Source organism: Monodelphis domestica, chromosome 8 (genome assembly GCF_027887165.1).
Source record: "Monodelphis domestica isolate mMonDom1 chromosome 8, mMonDom1.pri, whole genome shotgun sequence".
In the NCBI taxonomy this organism is placed as follows: domain Eukaryota; kingdom Metazoa; phylum Chordata; class Mammalia; order Didelphimorphia; family Didelphidae; genus Monodelphis; species Monodelphis domestica.
In genome coordinates this window covers 221329804-221351321 of record NC_077234.1, presented here as the reverse complement: position 1 = coordinate 221351321, position 21518 = coordinate 221329804, and the positions used below count along the sequence as shown (strand labels likewise).

Sequence of the window (21518 nt, the reverse complement as noted above, 5' to 3'; positions counted from 1 at the left end):
TTGTCTTTTTCCCCAAAAATTCTCCCACACTTCCATCCCAGTCACATACCACCAGCACAGGCTCTGAAGTTTTCTTTAGTCATCCTGGTATTACTGTACTGTATCATCTACTACAAAACATTGTGGTTTAGTGCAAAAAAAGGACAAGATCACTAAATAGTTACAGTTCTTAGAGAACTAGATCTAGAATCAGGAGGACCTCAATGTAAAATCAACTGTTTCCTTCTCTGTGAAATGGGGATAATAATAGATATAGTGAGAATAAGCACTTTGTCAATCTTGAAGTGCTTTATAAATATCATCATCATCATCATCATCATGCACTGAATGAGTCATTCCTGTGGCTTTAGAAGCTGATCCTCTTTCATATATCTTTGACAGCAACTTCCCATCTCCTTCAAGATTGGGGGTTTGCTGTGTCATCTCATAAAACAAATGGCTTCTCAACCCTGAGTTAGGTTTCCTGAAGTGGCCAGGATAGAATTGGGCTCAGAACTCCCTGAGTTCTGCTCCAGGTCAGCTCCCACTAGACTCGTACTCTCTTTCTCAAAGACAGAATAGGTTAGTGCCTAGAGAGCTGATTGTGGAGTTAGGAAGAAGACCTAGATTAAGAAGTCTGCCACTAGTCACTCCCGCTTATCGATAAGGACAGAGGATCCTTAGTTGGAGCTCTGGACACCAGTGAAATCACAGACTGATAAACACACAAATACATACATGCAGAGAGAGAGACAGAGACAGAGAGAGAGAGAGAGACAGAGAGAGAGAGAGAGAGAGAGAGAGAGAGAGAGGAGAGAGAGAGAGACAGAGAGAGAGAGAGAGACAGAGAGAGAGAGAGAGAGAGAGAGAGAGAGAGAGAGAGAGAGAGAGAGAGAGAGAGAGAGAGAGAGAGAGAAACATCTCCCTCCTTACAGTGCTTCAGTACTTGATGGATAAAAAATGCTTTAGAAGCCTCCAGTGCCCTATAAATGTCTGATTATTTTAAGATGTAGGCAGGTGGGAATTCTAACATGAAGGTCTTTGCCATCTCAGAGATAAAATAAACCTCTTTCATGCTCTAGATCTTATATGCCAGCTTTAGAATATGTGTCTTTTCAGACTTCTTTAAGATATTGTTGACAGTGCATTTTCATTTCAAATGAATTCAGAAAATAAAATTAAATTGGAGATTTCTTCTCCAGGTCAAATTGTTGAGTTTTGGTTTTTTGTTATTGTTTTGTTGTTGCTATTTTTCTTTGTTCTGTTTTATTGTTGTTATTTTTGTTTTGTTAGTTATTGTTTTTATCTTGTTTTGTTATTGCTTTGATCTTGAGGTAAGGAAAATGGCAACAGTGATATGGTTTCTATTAAAACTGATAACTGTGGGGGCAGCTGGGTATCTCAGTGGATTGAGAGCCAGGCCTAGAGAGGGAGGTCTTGGGTTCAAATTTGGCCTCAGCCACTTCCCAGCTGTGTGACCCTGGGCAAGTCACTTGGCCCCCATTGCCTAGCCCTTACCACTCTTCTGTCTTGGAACCCATACACAGTATGGATTCCAAGAAGGAAGGTAAGGGTTTTTTAAAAAAACCGATAACTATAATTCAAGATATGCTCTGGTAACTTTGTGTGAAATGCCTATGGTAAGATCCCAAATTTGCTTTGCTTTGAGGGACTCTTCACTCTAAGTCCTGAATTCCACTTTGATAGAAAACATTCTTAGTCCAGACCTGCAGCCAGGAGTAGGGAGTCAGTCAACTGCTTTTGCTGGTTCCATACATTTCAGAATGTTTTCAGTAAGGAGTTGAATATTTTCTTCTCTTTTAAAAGAATTGTTTATTTGTTTACAAACCCTCACTGTTCATCTTAGAATCAATACTGTGTATTGGTTCTAAGGTAGAAAAGCAGTAAGGACTGGGCTTTGGATGGATAAGTGACTTGCCTGAAGTCACACAGCTAGGAAGTGTCTGAGGTCATATTTGAACCCAGGACCTCCCATCTTTGGGCCTGGCTCTCAATCCACTGAGACATCTAACTGTCCCCTGATTTGGATAGTTACCAAAAGAAATATACAAAATTGTTCTCAAGAAAAATACTGTTTCTCTATTATAATAAATCCTTTCAATTTTGTCTACTATGTTTAGGGTGCATCTACTTGCCGTTGTAGTTATCTTAGATCACCAACTGCCTGTTGGAGAGATTAAACTAGATGCCATCAGCATCTCAAACTAACCACATCCAAAACAGAATTCATTATTCCTTTTCCCACCTCCACCTATCCTTTTCCAAATTTCCACATTTTTAATCACCTTTCTGGTCACCCCAGTTCTTAATGTTGAATTCTTCCTCAATCGGTGACTCTCTCACCTCAGACACCCAATCATTTCACAAGCACTCACACAAGTCTCCATCTTTCCATTCATGCAAGGACCATGTGAGTCCAGGTCTTCTGCCCCTTGCCTAGAGAACAGCAACACTCTCCTAAATAATATTTCTGCCTCAAGTCTCTCCCTTCAGTCCGCCACATAGCTGCCAAAATGATTGTTCTAAAGTGAAAAACTGGCCATGTCACCTTTTTCTACTTAAAACACCTCCAGTGGTTCATAGTCCTTCGAGGATCAAATATACACTTTTTTGTTGTTATTTAAAATGTTTTGTAGCCTGATCCCTCATTCATTTCTTTCTATTCTCCTTATGTCTTATTCCTCTTTCTATTATTTATGGAATAGCTATACTTGTCTACTTGCTGTTCTTCAGACATGATACCCCAAAATATCTCATCTTCCTGTTATTTCATGGCTCCCTAATACTAAGTCCAGTGCTTTATCTGTTGCACCATCTAGCTGAAACAGGCTAGTTATATGAGGAACTCAAAGCATTATATGTTTAATTTGGGTAAAAGTCCAATTAAGTTAAGCCAGTATTTTTTAATGCAAAATGAGAAAATTTTTTGTTATTGTTGTATTTGGTTTGGGGTTTGGGGGGGGGGGGTTGAGAGTTCTGTAGATAGCATTGGCAACTTGATCTTGAATAAGAGGAGTCATCCAATAATTTAGTACTGATGATGTGTTTTTAACACATAAAGACAGATCCGGGGAATTGTACAGCTAAGATCAGGTAGAGGTCACTAAATGTAACCAAGAGAAAATTTTTTCAACTTGTCTTTTTTTTTTTGGGGGGGGGGAAACTTCTGTGAAATCCCTGTTAGCTACAACCATGTATTCTATTGGCAACCCTTTTCCCCTTTGAAATAGATGCTAGTTATCCTCCAAATACCTCTGGCAAGTAATGTATCTTACTGTTCAATACCTCATCTGATATTAATAATCAGAGAGTTATTGAACAAATTTATCTTTGTGGCTGCAACTTTCAAAGGATCTTACGTAATTTTGTCCTCTACAAGAGAGACACCTTGTTGGAAAATATCCTTTAAGGTTGCATTTTGAATGGTGGTATTAAATGTAAATTTTTTTTCTTCTTTAGTCAACCAAAATAAACACAGTAAGGATTCTATATTCCCTATGTCTTTAATTCAATTGTGTATCTGTGAGAAAGTGATCCTCTGTATATAGGATACTGTTTTTGAAAACCTGATTTCTTTCTCATACTTTTGTAATTTAGGTGACTCAGTTGATAAAGTGATAGACTTCTAGTCAAGAAGATTTGCATTCAAATCCCACCTTGGGAACTTACTGCATGACCCTGGGCAAGTCACTTAAACTATCAGCCTCCATTTTTTTATAAAATGGGCATAACAGCAGCTGTTTCATGGATTTGTTGTCAGGTTCCAACAGAATAAGATATGTAATGTTGTAGAAATATTAGTCATTACCATGAATGATATCCCCAATATATATGTAGATTATTCTCATAAAAATCATGTAGGTATGGTAAATTTAGTATATGAATTAGCAGTTATAGATATGTCCTTTGACCTCTTTTTACAATAAATATGATTCATTTCTTAAGTCTGTGGTAACCTTCTCTTTCTGACATCATAAGAATTAATCCTTATTTACCAGAAGTCAACAAACTACAGCATGAGGATCCATATCCACCCTACCTCTTCTTGTTTTAATGTGGCCCAGGGATGTTTTTTTTACATTTTTATAAACTGGCCAAAAACTAGCTTCTCCACCATAGAGCGCTCTCTCTCTCTCTCTCTCTCTCTCTCTCTCTCTCTCTCTCTCTCTCTCTCTCTCTCTCTCTCTCTCTCTCTCTCTCTTTCATCTAATCCAGCTATTCTTCATTTTTTCTTATTTTTTATGAGTACCATTTCTATTCCTTCATGAAGCATACAAAGAACTATCCAAATGTATGTCATCACATTCTTTTATGAAAGAAAAAAAATGCTGCATACATTTCCCCCCATTGTTTGTAAATTTATTGTTCTTTATTCAGTTTCATCTATAAATGCCTTTTAATATGAATTATTTTTGATGGGTCTCTTATCAGAGTTCATGTAAGCTTTTTTTTTAACCTCTCCAGTCACATAAATAATTTTTATGTTTATCTATTCAAAGTGTTCAAAGAATTATGATTTTCAACATATAAGGTCACTTTTGGCATGCAAGATAATTCCATAATGTTTTTATTATTATTGGAAAAGTTGAATAGAAATTAAAATATTTTACTTAATAAAATGTAATGTTATCTAGATTTGTGTATTTTATAGTGTATATTTACAGTAAGGTGACTAAAAAAAGGCTTTTCTTATTTATAGGTTTTTTAAGTACGGGGGACCAGGCAGCAAAAGGCAATTATGGATTGCTTGACCAAATCCAGGCTTTACGATGGATTGAAGAAAATATTGGATCCTTTGGAGGGGATCCAAAAAGAGTTACTATCTTTGGCTCAGGAGCAGGAGCATCTTGTGTTAGCCTCTTGACTTTGTCACACTATTCAGAAGGTAATATGATTTTTACTCAGATAAAACTAAAATTAAATAAATAAAAATGGAGGTCTTTGTTTCAAGAAAAATGATGAAAATGTCTTCTTTGAATTAAATTGTAAAGTTGTCATATTAAAAAATTTAGCAGAAACCTAGATAATGATCCTTATAAGAGCTGTCTTCTTCCTCTTCTCTCTTCTCACCATATCCTATCCCTAGCCAGTTTTTATTTCACTTTCTTTTCCATTCGAAAAAATATATCTTAATTCCAATTTGAGATTTAAGAACAATTTTGGCTTAGAAGTCTTAGAAATTATCAAATTCTAACATGTCTGTGATCTTTCCCTATCTATCATAGGAGACATTCATGAAATCCTTATTTAGTTCTAAATTTTTTTTTTTATATAGAGGTAGTGGATGTAATATAAGAGAATATCTGAGAGTTTACATATTAATCATAATTTTAAAAAATTAACACCTTACTTTTGTGCCACAACTTAATAAAAAAAAGCAATAGATATTACAATTCAGTTTTATAGGTGACATTATTTTTCTTAATCTCTTAAGCATTAAAATTGTTTTTTAATTATTTTTGATGTGTTTCACACAAGAAATAATCATGAATTTGGAAAACTTCAGTCCTATAAGGAACTTAAAGTGTAGTAATCATTTAATAAACATTTCTGTAATTGAAATGAAAAAATATTAGTTCATCAAAGCATATTGTCACCCAAATTAGAAAAAAAATAATTCTTAAGTAGGAGATAGTAACATCTAGAAAAAGAAAAAAACACTAGTGATCCTTTAAATAGACAGGAGTCAGACTTGGCAGCCTGTTCTTTGGAATGCAGCCCTGAAACTGCCAGAGAACAGAGGTCTCTGAACACTCAAAATAGTTATCCTGAAGACTCTAGTCAGTTAGTAAGCATTTATCAAGTGCCTACTGTGTACCCTTAGAAAAAGCAAAAAAAGCCCTTGTTTTTGCAGTCTACAGTTTTAATGGAGAAGACAGCAAGTAATCAATCATTTTCAAACAAGGTATATTCAGGATAATCAACAGAGGAAAGGCATGAGAATTGAAGAGGATTAGGAAAGGCTTCCTTTAGAAGGTGGGCTTTTAGCTGGGATGTGAAGGCAGCCAGGAAGCAGAGATGAGGAAGAAGAGAATTCCAAGCAGAGGAGACAGTCAGTGAAAGTGACTGGTCAGGCACTTGAATATTTTATGTGAGGAACAGGGGGCCAGTGTCCCCAGATCTCAGTGACTACATCCAGTGTTTCCGAGTGGCAGTGATCTCCATGCAATATTTCACTTCCCTTCTTAGACCCTATCTCCCAGTTTTATAGATGCTTCCTTAATAGTTTTCAGTACTTTGAGAATCCGGTTTACAAATCCATGAGAGATTTATCATGACAGATTAGAAAATTGATTTGATTGGAGAAATTGGATAAGTGACAACTGACCTCCCAAGTTTGAAAGAGGACTAATAGACATAAAAAGCCTAAACAGAACTGCATTGTTTTACAATACATAAATGAAAATTTAAAAAAAATAACCCTGTCAAGAAAAGGTTAAGTGGTAACTCATACCCTCAGTGGAAGAAGAGAGGGTAAATATCTGGTTAAGATTTCTATCCAAAAATTTGAAACTTAAGAGATTCTTTAGGTACTTGAACAGGTAAGCTTTTCTTTTCTAAGAAATAAGCTTAGAAAAAATCCTTTTCTCTTCCTCAACAAAACTGAATAAATACAGTCTCACTGCACAGCAAATGGGTAGAATTTCTCTTGAGAGGATAGCAAGTGAATGAGTGGATGGAGCATGTATCATCTTCTACATTTATAATCCAACTTTTAAAAACAATTCTTGAATTTTGATACAACCCTTTGTTCTTTTTTTCACAATTGATATATTTGCTGTGTTTGCAAAATGATTGGTCTTTATTATATCAAGGTCAGATCAACTAAAACAGTTTTCTCAATTCTGAGAAAACTTTTAGAAATATTTGCTCAATTCCAATTTTATTAACTGTAATTTGGCTAGGATGTTGCAATACTTCAAAAGAATCCATCATTTTATTGATGCCCTACAATAGAATGCATAGAGGTCACTCTATTTTTCTGGGCTGTAAATAACCCACAGTAAAGTAAATATGATGAGAGACTAGTAGTATAGATAGACTGTGTAACAGAAGGTTCCTCAATAGTGACCTAACAAATGCAGCATCAAATTATTTAGAATTTCAGCTTTCAGTTACCCTTTGGGTCATCCTCTCTCTTTAAGTCAAATCTTACTGATTAAAATCATATTTTTCACCTACTTGGTTGCTTCCATGATTTCAAAAATTGACAGAGTGCAAGCTACCAGATTTGGAGATTTAATGCTTTTCCCCCCTCTGGTGGATCAGGAGATGTCAGATCCTAAACTCAGTCCAGCATTCAAGTGTAAAAAAGGAAAGATAGTGAATAGGACACTCTGATTTTATTATCCAGTATCTCCTCTTCTGACATATTCTAAAAATAGAGGTCTTACACTTCTAGAAATCTATGCCATGGAATAAAATATCGATTTCTTTTCATTTATCAGCTCATGTTTATTCTAAACTCTAAGTCAAATAGGGTATTTTTGACACTTTTGCAATCCTGTTGCAACAACTGAGAAGTTATGTCATTTTTTTGAAAATCATAAGTTCTTTGGGAAAAAATATCTTATTCATTCCAAGTGGAGAATTTAATTAGATATAAAAAAGCTATTCTTTCAAAAGCATATTTAAATTTTTTCATATATTTACAATTAAAGGAGAAAATGTGAAACAAGTAATTCAAAAGTATATCAGACCAAAATACTCCCACAAATTGAGCATATTAAATTGATTTTAGCTGAACATTTTTCCTTAATTACATGGTGCCTGGTTACTCTATAAAAGAGGTAAGCATATAATTTTCCTTTGACCTTTAAACTAGTGAAAAGCATATTGACATGAACAGAGAATTGGATTGCTTCTGACATTCATTTGTTTGTGGGAGCTTTTTAAAGGTAAAAACTGAAAACTTCTGGAGGGAGAGATGAATAGTATAAATTTGCATTGGATATGAACTTGTAAGGTTAGTTTCTTTTTCTTAACTCTTTATTCTGTGTGTAGAAGAACTTCCTATTAAAACTAGTGTCAAGAGAGGGGGGAAAATGAGTGAAAGAGAGGCTGAAATAGCTGAATGCTACTGTACTTAGAAATTCACATCCCTGAGATACAATAAAAGCATTCTTTGCTCAGTAAAAAGCTGCTTTTTTATATTTTAGATTTTCATTTGCATGTACACAATTTGCACCTGCAGGTCTGTTCCAAAAGGCAATCATACAGAGTGGAACAGCCCTGTCCAGCTGGGCAGTGAACTACCAGCCTGCCAAGTACACTCGGATATTGGCAGATAAAGTGGGCTGCAACATGCTGGATACCACTGACATGGTTGAATGCCTTCGGAATAAGAACTACAAAGAACTCATTCAGCAGACCATTACTCCAGCCACATACCACATTGCCTTCGGGCCCGTGATAGATGGTGATGTAATTCCAGATGACCCTCAGATTCTAATGGAGCAGGGGGAGTTCCTAAACTATGACATAATGCTTGGCGTGAACCAAGGGGAAGGCTTAAAGTTTGTTGATGGTATTGTTGACAATGAGGACGGCGTTTCCCCGAATGATTTTGACTTCTCTGTCTCCAACTTTGTGGACAATCTGTATGGTTATCCAGAAGGAAAAGACACCCTCCGGGAGACAATAAAGTTCATGTACACTGACTGGGCAGATAAAGAAAACCCTGAAACCCGAAGGAAGACCCTCGTAGCCCTTTTTACCGATCACCAGTGGGTGGCGCCTGCTGTGGCCACAGCTGACCTCCATGCCCAGTATGGCTCCCCCACATATTTCTATGCATTCTATCACCACTGTCAAAGTGAAATGAAACCAAGCTGGGCTGATTCAGCCCATGGCGATGAAGTTCCATATGTTTTTGGCATCCCCATGATTGGTCCTACCGAGCTCTTCAGCTGTAACTTCTCCAAGAATGATGTCATGCTTAGTGCAGTGGTTATGACATACTGGACAAACTTCGCCAAAACCGGGTATGTTCTACTCTCAGGCGGCTTTCTTCTGCCTGCCAGGCTTGATAAAAGCTTTTGCTCTTTAATTAAATGATGACAGGAGACCTAGATTCCTGTAACTTGCGATATCTTTGCTCCAGAATTTTTCATTTGTCACAAAAGATAAACCTCTTTTTCCAACATTTACTATAATTTAAAACAACTTCATCACTCTATCAAATCATTTTCATAGTGTTGGTTAGAAAATGACAATTCCAAAGACCATTTTTTTTTTAGCTTGATGGGGTCTGGCTAGAAATAGCAGTGTTCACAAGGGAGGAAAAAAATAAGTTTTCATTATACTGCATAAAAGTGGGAGTACACCTAAGCATTTCCCAACTCTTAGAGGCTTCCTCTGTTGGGGAGGAAAGGCAGTTACTGAATAAGACTGCCCTCATGGGAAATCGTATAGCGAGGCTTACAGCATAGCAACGCAAATGAAATGTACCTCCTATTAACCGTGGAGAAATCTCATCCTCATAGCTGTGCAGCTAAATATATTTGAAAAAGGCATAGAAAACACAAACATCAACTACAGAAATTTAGAAATAACACCTGAATCTCTGCTGTGTAGATAGTCCACAAACATGGAAGGGAAAACCCCTAAAGTCACTTAAATGGCTAATAATAGGATGTGATCACTAACCCTTGTCCTATATAATCCTTTTGACGAATAATGCAGTATTGTTCTGTTCTACCTTGCTATTGGGCATTGCTGGTTTTTTTTTTCACCTTGAAGCTTTTGTACTGAATTAAAAATAAAGATGATCATAGCACTAAGGGATGGTAAATCTTTCCACTGAATACTTATGGCAGGGTTAGGCTCTCTCATAACTACAGCTGCAGTGCAGTGCAGTAATATTAGCAACAATATTAGAAGAAATCAGAAATGCTCAGCTTGGAACCCTGGAAAATTTTGTGGTCTTTTTCAATCTTTAATGAATCTACACGTTATTTTAGTAGAAATCACGTTTGTTTATTTGATTGCCAATTTGGTGGTGACTTAGTGGTCAAGATTGTGCATCATATCTAGTGGGTTTTAGTCACTTTATTGTAGTTATTGTGTATACCGTTAGGACAGGGATTTTAGAACAATATTGCAGATGGGTCAAAATGTAGAAACTGGGATAAGTGAGAATACTGCATTACTCTCCAAAAGAATGATACAGGGCAAGGGTTATTATTATCCTATTTATTATTTATTATTAGCTCACATTATTATTATCCTATTTAGATGCAACAGGGGTTTTCCTTCAGAATTTATAGTGTTTACACAGTAGAGATTGAGACATCTTTTTGAATCCATATAATTGATATATTTTTCATATCTTTTCAAATATGTACTTGTACTTGTCATCAATATGAAGAGTGCTGCCTCCCGGAAATCCCAATATGAAAAAAATACAAACAATTAAAAAGATTAATTAGTGGGCAATTCTGTATTTCCAGATTATTTTCTGATTTATAACCTATTAATTAAAGATATCAATCAGTATTTGCTAAAAGCATCTGCTATATGATTATAACTGCCAGAGGATGTAGGGGAACAACAAAGATATCACCATAATTATGTGAGGATGTTTAAAGGCATGGAACTTGATATTGAAGGGCTTCCATTCTGGTGAGCTTAAGATGTAAAATAAATGCAAGGAACACTTGAGGATAGCTTATATTCCAGCACTATTTTTTGCTCTATAGATTGTAAGACCTCTCAGAATCCAGAGAAGTGGAAAGACAAAATGAGCCCAAGTAGTAAAGGAAACAAGTTAGAGCATTGGTATAAAAATGAGCAGGAAGTGAAGGAAGACTGAGAGGAACAGGAGGGGATATTTAGTCAAAAATGTTTAATAAGGATAGTAAGAAACCCTGGACTAAGATTCAGAACAATTGTGTTCTTGTTCCAATTTCACAACTTTTTAACTGTGTGACCTTGGAGAAATCATTTACTCTTCTTTGTTATCTGATGAATGAGAACATTTCTACCTATTCCATGAAAATTAGTGTAAGTAGTAAATGATGTATTAGCATGATAAGATCATAGATATAAGGGCTATAAAGCACTAAAGAGGCTGCAAGGTCCAACCTTTTAATTTTTCAGATGATTTGAACCTAAAGTCATTAAGTGACTTGCTCAAGGTCACACAGTAGTAAACCTAAAAAATAATTCTTTGTTTAAGTTTAATTGATCAATCAAGAATGCATTGTGATTTTTATTATAGATAATTGAGAGCCAGCATAGCATTTTAAATAGAAAACAATTCTCAAAGCCAGAGAATGTTCAAGTCTTACTTCTTACCCATTCTGGTGCTGAGACCCTGGATAAGTCATTTAAAGTCTCAATGCTTAAGCAGCTCTTCAGGTGGTGCAGTGGATCAAGAGCAGAGTTCAAAAGCAGCCTCAGGCACATATTAGCTGTGTGACTTTGGGTAAGTCACTTGACATCCATTCTCCTTAGATTCCTCGTCTGTAAAATGTGGATAATAATTGCACGTACATATCAAAGTTTCTGCAAAGATCACTGGAGAAAATATTTATTAAGTACTTCACATGACTAGGTACATATGTGTTACAGAAATGCTACCTATTGTTATTAACATAACCTGTCCTGAAGGTGGGAGTTTCCTTACCTGGAAATTCCCTATAGAAGAAAATCCAATCCCTGTATCTTCTCCTTATTGATCAATAATTTATCAAGTATATACTAGCTTCAGGCACTGTGCCAAAAGCATTGGTGATACAAACCCAAAAAACTGAGACAATCCCTGTTATCTAGGAACTTAGGAGGTAACAACACACTAAGAAGGATGCTGGTTGTGAAGAGTTTTTGCCTTGATTATCTCAAAGGTTGTGATCAAAACCATAAGACTTTAAAATCCTTTCCCAGCAGTGATTTGTATTTCCACAGCAAGAGCAAGAGATGGGAAGGGGAAAGATGTGATAATAAAATGGCAAAATATATGGCAAGATTCCTGTGCTGAGTGGACCCTGGTGTCCCTTTAATTTGTTGCTGGACTGGATGGGAAGCATGGTCTGGGGCCACTTAGACATGGTGGGGTAGTTGAGTTTTCACTTACTCAATCAAGACAGCTCAACCTCAGGATGGAATTTCAAATCTTAGCTGTTAACCTACTTTGGAAGGAAGAAAGGAATCTACTATATGCCAGGCACCATGCTAAGCATTTTATAAACATCATTCCATTTGATACTTACAACCATGCAGAGAGGTAGGTGCATGGTCTCTAGAGGTCCAGTATAGAGGGTCATTGTGAGAAGAAATAGATAATATTCGAATTAATAGCAAAATAACCATATTGTATAGATCTATATATGGGTTGTGAAGCATAAGAAATAAAAATATACAATATTATTTTATGATTGGGAATTCGTATGGAGGCAATGCTATTGTTCAGCTGTAGAGTCTGGGAAGGTAATGCTTTATATATCTATATCTCTATATTTATATCTATAACTATATATCAAGCTGAGGAACTGAATTTGTACTTTATATGTAAGGTAGCAACCATGGTAAGCCCTTGAACAGAGGAAGGGGCATAATGACAGCAATGTTATAATATTGTGTTTATTCCTACTACATTTAAAACAAAATACAATTTATCTTCCACAGTGGATGATGAGGCACAAATCTGTCCCTAGTATAGTATAACTCATACTAATAAGGTAGCTGACACCTAATTTGCACAAATTCTTTTTATGCACACTTTTTTAAGGAAAATATTCATTTGCTTTTTGACTTTAAAAAATAATTTGAATGTATTTCATTGATTAGTCCAGAAAATAAGAATCTAAATTACATGTAATTTATCTGGTAGTTATTTCATATCTGATAGAGTGAGGAGGGTAATTTGAATTTATAAAACTATGGTCAACATATATAGTTCCACCAAATTTAATGCATTATCCAGATGTATAAATTAGTTCATTGGTGAGCAATTGATATAATATAAAGCATGTTGGCTTCCTTTGGTTATTATTACCGTTGTCTAGAACATTAACAAGTCAGGGATTTGCAGTTATTAATGGCTTATAAGCATGTTTTATAGTGCCATCTGTCACCATTATATATGCTGCTGATGGGGGAAGAGCTTGTTGCAGTGAGACATTTATTATTGTCTCTTGAGTGGAGTTATAATCCTTCTGCACCTCCAGCACAGCCCTTAAAACTCTGTATGCCATTTCTCATGTGCCCACTTGTAACAATGCCTAGCAAGTAGAAATCATCTATAAACATAACTTTTCAAACACTCTCAGAGCTAACATTTCTAAACTTCTAACTAGGTCTTAAAGCAGATAGATGACATCTGGTACCTCTTTTTGAAGAACACAAGGAAATAAAGTTGGAATTGTGCATTGGGCTAGCTATGGAGAAAAGGAAAGAGGGTACATTTTAAAAATAATCTATTGAAAGCTGAATTCCCTTCCTTATAAGACACATGCCATTTACTAGTAATGGATGTTTTGGAACAAGGGACCACTGGAAACAGTTGTGTGAAAGGATGTCTGGGTTTGTTCCCAGAGAGTTCTGGGAGAAACACGTGTGAAAATGAGGAATAAGAAGGCAAAGCACAGTCGTTCCTCTAGATTTCTGGCTGAGGTATTTTAGGAGCTATAGGAGTGAGTGCCCTTTAAGCAGGATAAAACATCTTTGTTCAAAGAAATGTAAAAGTAAGCTCACAGCATGATCTGTTCCATCTCCATCCTTCTTTTCCCTAACCCTCTTATTCCCATTATGGAAATGCTAACCATGCCATCATCTTTTCCTCCAGTCAGCATCCGGGAAAAGCAGCATGAATTTTCCCCATCTTGGCACAAATACAGACATTTCTATATCACAACACTGAAGTGGGCAAGTACAGTCAGTAATTGTACAGGGCAATGAATTACCTTCTACTGGTCCTTCTAAAAAGAAAAAGAAAACTTTCAGTAACAATGTCTCTGTTTCTTTTGATAATCCGGCTAAGTGTTGTTTTTAAGACATTTTTTTACAAATTTCCTTTTCTTCATTCCAATACAGTGTAAGATCTTGGAGGACAAGGGTGTTTTTCATTCATCTTTATATCCCCAACACCTAATATGGTACTTGGCACAGCAGAGTCATATAAGAAATGCCTTTCAGATTAGATTAATTTTCACATAATATTCTACTCTCAGTATATCCAAAAACTAAATCATGTTTCTCATTTTACGTGGAATTACTAATAATTAAAAGTAATGCAGAATAGTAGATTAAGCATTAGAATTTTTCCACTGTGATTTCCACAAAATCACTAGAGTAATAGGATCAAGAATACTTGGGTACAGATTCTACTTGCAACACTTAAAAGTTTCACTGACCCTGAGCTAGATACTTAACTGCTATGTGCCTTAGATATATCATCAGGACAATTTACTAAGTTATTGGCCAAGATAGATTGTTGACCTGTTCTTCCTTAATAGCTGCTGCTCTGTTAACTGATTAAAAATCATAAATTACTTGCATATTTCAGAATTATTTTGAAGCAATAAAATTTTTCACCCATTTTGAAAATTCAGTATATTATTGGAAATGCCATGTGGTACCATCAGTGATTACTTTTTATTTACCTATGTTAATATTTCAAGGCTGAACAGTGCTCCACTTCAAGCAGTAAAAGGTTCCATGATTCCATAATACTCTAACAAATGTTGATAAAGACATAAACTAAAATGCATTTCTAACTAACCTTTCCCCTTTTGTAACTGACCTGTTAGACTTTCAAGTTTATTTTATAATCTTTTAAAGAAATCTGATTTTTTCCCAGACAAAATATACAAAGACTTGTATAAAGCTTGCAATGTTAACTCTGAAAGTTTTGTGGTCCTTTAATATGTTGGAAGTTTTATCATATAGCCTATTTTTTTTATAAATTATTTATAGTTTTCCACATTTTAACTAAAAAAGCAAAAATAATTCCCATATTCCTTTAGTTTTCTTGCTTTATTATTTCTGAGAAAGTGGCAAAGGATGTTAGAAGATAAACAAGGACAGGATTATTCTATTTTTTTCTTTGATTTCTTGGTATACCACTTTTCCCTTTTTGGTTTTACATTTTATTGTTTCCTTAACTTATTCCTTAGAAGTCATTTCAATTTCTACAAATTCTTTGTCTGCATAATTCTTTTGTACTTCATTTGTTTGTTTTTTAATTGACCTGATATGATTGCCATGTTGAGACCTGCTAAATGTAGAGGGCACTTTCCTCTCAAATGAGGTTAAGGTTGACCAGCACTATTTTTTGCTCTATAGATTGTAAGAACTCTCAGAATCCAGAGAAGTGTAGTCACAGAGGCACATGGCCCCTTATCACCAACTACCTTTTCTAGAACCCATTTGCCCTCTTATCCCTGGGCCTTCATGATAAGGTACTTGGTTTCCCCCTAACTTTAAAATTTTGGATCTACCATGACAGAGGGCTGTTTAGCTATGGAAATGTAGTAAGTGTAAGAGTCTGTATAACTATGAATAGCAGATATTCAAGGTAAGTGAGAAGGGACTGGTGTGATTGTGAGAAAGGGAATTGATGAGAATAATCTTATACTGAATAGTGAGAAGGAAAGAGAAATAGATCTTTGTGATCTAACATAGTGAAAATTTATATAATTTTCATCAAGTAATTCTGAGCACAAGATGCATACACAATGTCTCATCCAAGACACATTTATGTTATATTCTCCTGGAGTCTAGTTAAATCATTTTTGTACACATTATTAAGACTTCCTTTCTGCCTTCCCATTATAGTTTAGCAGATGACAGTGCTATATGGTAATACAATGCTACCTATAATCACAGAATTTTTAATTGATTTTTTTCATAACCCTTACCTTCTGCCTTAGAATTAATACTGTGTATTGGTTTCAAGGCAGAAGACTGGTAAGGGCTAGGCAATGGGGGTCAAGTGACTTGGCCAAGGTCACACAGCTGAGAAGTGTCTGAGTCCATATTTGAACCTAGGACCTCCCATCTCTAGGCCTGGCTTTCAATCCACTGAGCCACCCAGTTACCTCCTAAAATTTGAAATTGAAAAGGCTCAATAGCAGCCATCTTGTCCAATTTACACCTGAAAGGACTCTGTATTCTATTATACTCAACAAGTAGTCATCTAATCTAAGTTGAAAAACTCCAAGGAAGGGGAACTCCACAATATCTCTAAGCAGCCTTTCCAACTTTGGACAGTTGTTACTATTAGTAAGATTTTCCTGGTAGTAAGCCAAAATTTACTCTGCAACCTCAGCCTTGAGGGCAAGAAGCATAAATCTGATCCATTTCCCACATGACAGATCTTTAAACACTTGGAGATAGTTTTCATTTTAATTTCTCTAAGTCTTTTTCTTTTTCAGACTAAATATTAGCAGTTCCTCATCTTCTATTTACTCAATGTTCCCTTTACATCCTAGTCAGCCTCTGCTGGACACAGTCCAGTCTAGGAATGTCTTTCTTATACTGTATCCCACCTCCACCATCACCCCTAATGCTCAACATATCAAGAGATTTGGGTATTCTGACAAAGTCCTCCAGTGTTCTCTTTCCTAGATTTATATCTTTGGCAAATTTGAGGAGCATGCCATCTATGCCTTTCCCCAATACCCTGAATAAAATTGTGAAATAATACAGTGTTAAGTATAGCTCCGTGGTGTGACAAGGAAATCACTTTTAAAAGACTGATATATATTAATTTAAGGTCGCCAAGGAATTCAGCTATGTAATTCCTAAATGAAACTCAAGTCAGCAGTCAACCTTTTATAGAGTTTAATTACAGACAGGAGGAAGAAAGGAATTAGAGATAGAGAGAGAGAGGGAGAGAGAAAGGGGAGAGAAGGGAATAGGGCTTAAATACCCCCTTCTGTTTAGGCTGGGCCAAAAGGCCCAAGCCCTTAGATAGCTGGGGCAAAGAAAAGAGATCAGTCCCTATTACTCACGTGACCAAAATGGAGAAACAGTCTCAGAGGCCCCCACCTTCCGCTTCCTTCAGAGCAAGCTTCTCAGAGCACCTCTCCAAACACCCAGAGCCAAAACTCTCCAACCACCCCCTCAGTCCTCAGACCCCACTATCTTTAAGGAAACCATCCAAGTTCCCTCCCCTCAGTTCTCACATCTACCAATCACTGTCCATCATTTTCCCTGTGCCAATGGTGGCTCTAGCTTAACCCAGGACCGCCCAGAGGTCTGGGCTTTGCACATGTCTGTTGGAGGTCATATTCTCAAATAATTAAATCTTGATCTATGCTATAGCCCTTCCTAAATCCTGTTACCCTGAGTAGGGTAGAGATTGGAATAATTAAATTTTGATCTATGCTGCAGCCCTTCCTAAATCCTGTTAGGACTGAGTAGGGTGGAGATTGATTCCAAGTATCTCCATTGTATCAATTCTAAAATCAATCATGACTCAAAGAAATTCCTGTTCTATGCTTAAGCATAGGTCAAAGTCCTTTCCATTGTTCAGCAAAAGGTTTCTGTCCTAAAGTAATCTTAAGAAGGGAGGAGGAGGAACCTCCCATGCCAATGGGGTTCACATTCCAATAGCCAAGACCCACTATCAATAGGAAATTTTTCAAGTATGAAATTTCCCAATGGTGAAATTTCCAACAATTATAAGTCTAAGAAATTTTAAGGTTTACAGTGGAGATTCCTTGCCACATTAATACTTGACTATTAAATGATCTCCCTTGTGATCTACCATTCCACTAACTCAGAATCCGTCTAACTGTGTTGTCTATACCTCTCCCTCCTCTCCACAAGAATGCATGAAATACTTTTTATCATTTTATCATTGCTAAAATCTAGGCACATAACATCTAGTTTAATGACAATTGAAAAAAAGGACATAAATTTAATTTGTCATGATTTGTTCTTGATGAAGCCATACTCACTCTTTGTAATTACTATTTCCCATTCTATATCACTAACCATTCCTTTAGTGATATGCTCCAGTTTCCCTGTGAATCAGTAAAGTTCACTGACCTGTAGTTGTCAGACTATTCTCTTCCTTTTTTTTAATTGGAAAATTCATCAGTCTTCATTCTCATGGTAGTATTCAGGTTTATATATTTTCCTCTACATAACTATCCTAGTAACATCTCAACCTCAACAAATCCAAAACTGAGCTAGTAATCTTAGGTTAGATAGTAATCTTCTGCCCTAAATTTGTTCTTCTATCTACCAGATCATCTATTTTCATCAAAGTTTAAGAATCATTTTTACTTTTTTCCTCATTCCCCTTATCCAATCTGGTTGAGTCTCAGGGCAGTAGCTCTTAAATTCACTCTTTCTTCTATTCACAGAATCAACACCCTGCCTCAGACATACATCACTGCTTTCCTTGACTACCTGAATATTCTTCTCCCTGGTATCCCTGCTTCCAGATTCACTTCTCCACAATCTCTTTTCTACAAATTTCTGGAAATTATCTTATTAATGGATGGGTCTGACCTTTGCTCAGAATTCTTTGTTTTTGTCTCAAGGATCAAATAAACTCCTTAGGTTACTATATAAGATCCCCTTCAATCTGGCCTCAACTTAATTTTCCAGACAATTCAAGCTATCTCTCCTCACCCCTATGTATTCATTTTTATTAACTATATTAGAACAACAATTCTACACAAATTTAATATTTTATCTTCTTTCTCTGTTTCTACATAGAATTCAGTACCTCTTCCCTCTATGTTCTATAGTTTTTCTTTTTATTAATTTTATCCTGATTAAACTTATATACAATTTTTAATAACTGTTTTCTGAAATTTTGCAACCTATGTTTCTCTCTCCTTCCCATCCCTTCCCCTTTCACAAGCAGTCAGGTAATATGAAATAGGTTGTACATATGTTATTATAGAATACATATTTCTATGTTCATCATGTTTTGAAAGGAGACATATCATTTTAACTAGAGAAAAATTCATGAAGGAAATAGAGTAAAAAATGGCATGCTTCAATCTGCATTCAAACTCTTCCAGTTCCTTCCATTGTAGTTGATTGCCCTTTTTGTCATGAATCCCTTAGAGTTGTCTTGGATCCTTGCATTGCTGAAAATAGTTAAGTTATTCAGAGTTGATCATCATACTTTATTGCTGATACTGTAATACAACATTCTCCTAGTTCTGCTCATTTCACTTTGTATCACTTCACGAGTCTCTCCAGAGTGTATTTTTTAAACCCTTAACTTTTATCTTAGAATCAACACTATGTTTTTATTCCAAGGCAAAGAATGATAAAGGCTAGGCAGCTCAGGTTAAGTGACTTGCCCAGCATCACATAGCTTGGAAGTTCTCTATCCCTTCTCTTTCCAATTTTTTTTTTTGTGATCATCTTGTATATCATTTGTGTTCATCCAGTCCTTGATTGGTGATAACAGCTTCAGGTTCTAGTTCTTTGCCACCATTAAAAATAAACAAAACCTCTTATGAGTATAAAATTATAAGTTCTTTCCCCCTATATTCTTATAAATTTTTCTCTCCATTTAAGACTTAGCTCAGGTTTTTTTTTTTCTGTGACCCAGCTGCAAACATTCTCTTTCTTCTCAGATTTTCTGAGAGGACTTTTCCTAGATCTCTCTCCTATCACATTTTATCTTTTATTATATTAACTTATCCCTAAGATGTCACCTCAGCCCCATTCCTCTACCCCAGCAAAATGTAAGCTCCTTGAATTTAGTCATATTATTCTCAACTCAAGATCTCTCCCTATTTCCAGAACCCATGACTGTTTCTTACACAGTCAACAAATTAACAAGTACTTATCAAGTGTGCCAGGCACATTGCTAAGTACTATAATAAAAAGGACGACCCTCCCCTAAAAAATGCCCTCAAGGTGTCTATAATTTTAATGATGAGACAATATTTCAACAACTATTACAAAGAAGAATACAGGATAAACAGGAAAGAAAAAAAAGCATTTCCTCCCTTGATTATCTCAAAGTCCATGCTTTGTAAATGTTGTTAAATTAAATTGTAATCTAAAGCTCTCAGAGAATTGTTAATCATTATTTCTCAAATCATAGATAATATCCTTCAAAATGCCCATGCCAAATTAGTACATCTAAAAATCCTTCAAATATGTTTACCTCCAAATGTGTAGATGTCAGACAACAACATGATAACAAAGACAGAAAAAGAAGTTTCACTATTGCCTCATTTCAGCAAACAAGTGATCTGCTTAAGCTAAAGTTTCCCAGATAATAACACCCTCTGATACATAAAATTGAAAGGAGCCAGCCACAGAAGCCAAGTCTCTGAAATCAAATTATGCTTCCTGTTTACTAGGCAGTTTGGACTAATTACAACAGAGAGATAACTTTCACTCTGAACTTTTTCACTTCTTCCCTTGACATCCAAAATCTACTTGAAACACCATCCTGACACCCATACTTAGAACTGCAATCAGTACTTTACCCTCATCAGAAATATCTGATGTGCACTGCCTAAAGTCCAAACCTCCAGTAACTCAAAGCTTCACAGGACCTTTATTCTATCTGTTTTAAGGAACCTTACCCCTACTTCTTCATTCAGCACTCATTTCTTGAATGTATTACACACAAGGAATTATACTAAGTTCCAGGATTATTGAAATACAAATGCCCTGGTGTTGTGGTTCCCTGTCAGTTTTTATCTTATTTAGGGTTGGGTTAGGGACGAAGGTATACCAGTGTATCACACATACCCACATAAGTACAATGCAAGGTTGTGTGTGTGTGTGGGGGGAGAAATCTAAATGTTACAAGGAAATCTGATGAAGAAGAAAACCATTTCATCTGGGAAGACTTCACCCAGAGCTGGCATCTGAGCTGAACTTCTAATAAAGGAAAGAATTCTGAACAGGAAAAAAGATCAAGGAGGGCATTCCAAGGCATTGGGAGTAATGTAAATAAGTGCTCAGATGTAAGAAATAGCATGCTGAGTTCATGGACTAACTTAGTAGACCAGTTTGTTTGGACTACAAGAGAATATAAATAGGGATCAACTTGAAAATATCCTGAAAAGGCATGTTGGTGGAAGATTATGAAGAACTTCATATACTAAACAACTGAGCTTAGAGACAATATTCAGTACAGATGTTTGAGCAGAGGATGTAGTGAAGATTACAGAGATTATTTTGAAAATGAACCAAAGCTGCTAGTTCTAGCAATGCTTTTATTAGAATATTATCTATGAATACATGATAATCAGCAATCATCTCCTCCCCTTTCACCTATTAATCTCTATAGCCATTTTGCATATCCTTCTATAGGCTTGGTTAGGATTCCACAGTTCCTTTCTGTGACCTTCCATCATCTCAAGCTCTTCTCTTCTGTTTTTTCAGCTAAATTCTTGTAGTATCCACCTGCATCCCCTTCTACCTCACTACCTACTCTTACTCCTATTCATTACTTGTAATATATCTTCTGTCCCCCAAATTATACAGAAGTTGTTCCCTCTGAGGTTCCCAGTGACATTTACAGAGATTATTTTGAAAATGAACCAAAGCTGCTAGTTCTAGCAATGCTTTTATTA

General features: G+C 35.9%; 1 protein-coding gene across 5 annotated transcripts in view; it reads left to right on the top strand.

Moving 5' to 3' along the window:
* NLGN4X (neuroligin 4 X-linked) overlaps positions 1 to 21518 on the top strand; it is a 456535-nt gene that overhangs the window by 420812 nt on the left and 14205 nt on the right. For all 5 annotated transcript variants that reach the window (XM_007500719.3, XM_007500713.3, XM_056806796.1 and 2 more), the window contains 2 exon segments: positions 4700 to 4885; positions 8195 to 8984. In XM_007500719.3, the coding sequence (XP_007500781.1) occupies positions 4700 to 4885; positions 8195 to 8984 (976 nt within the window).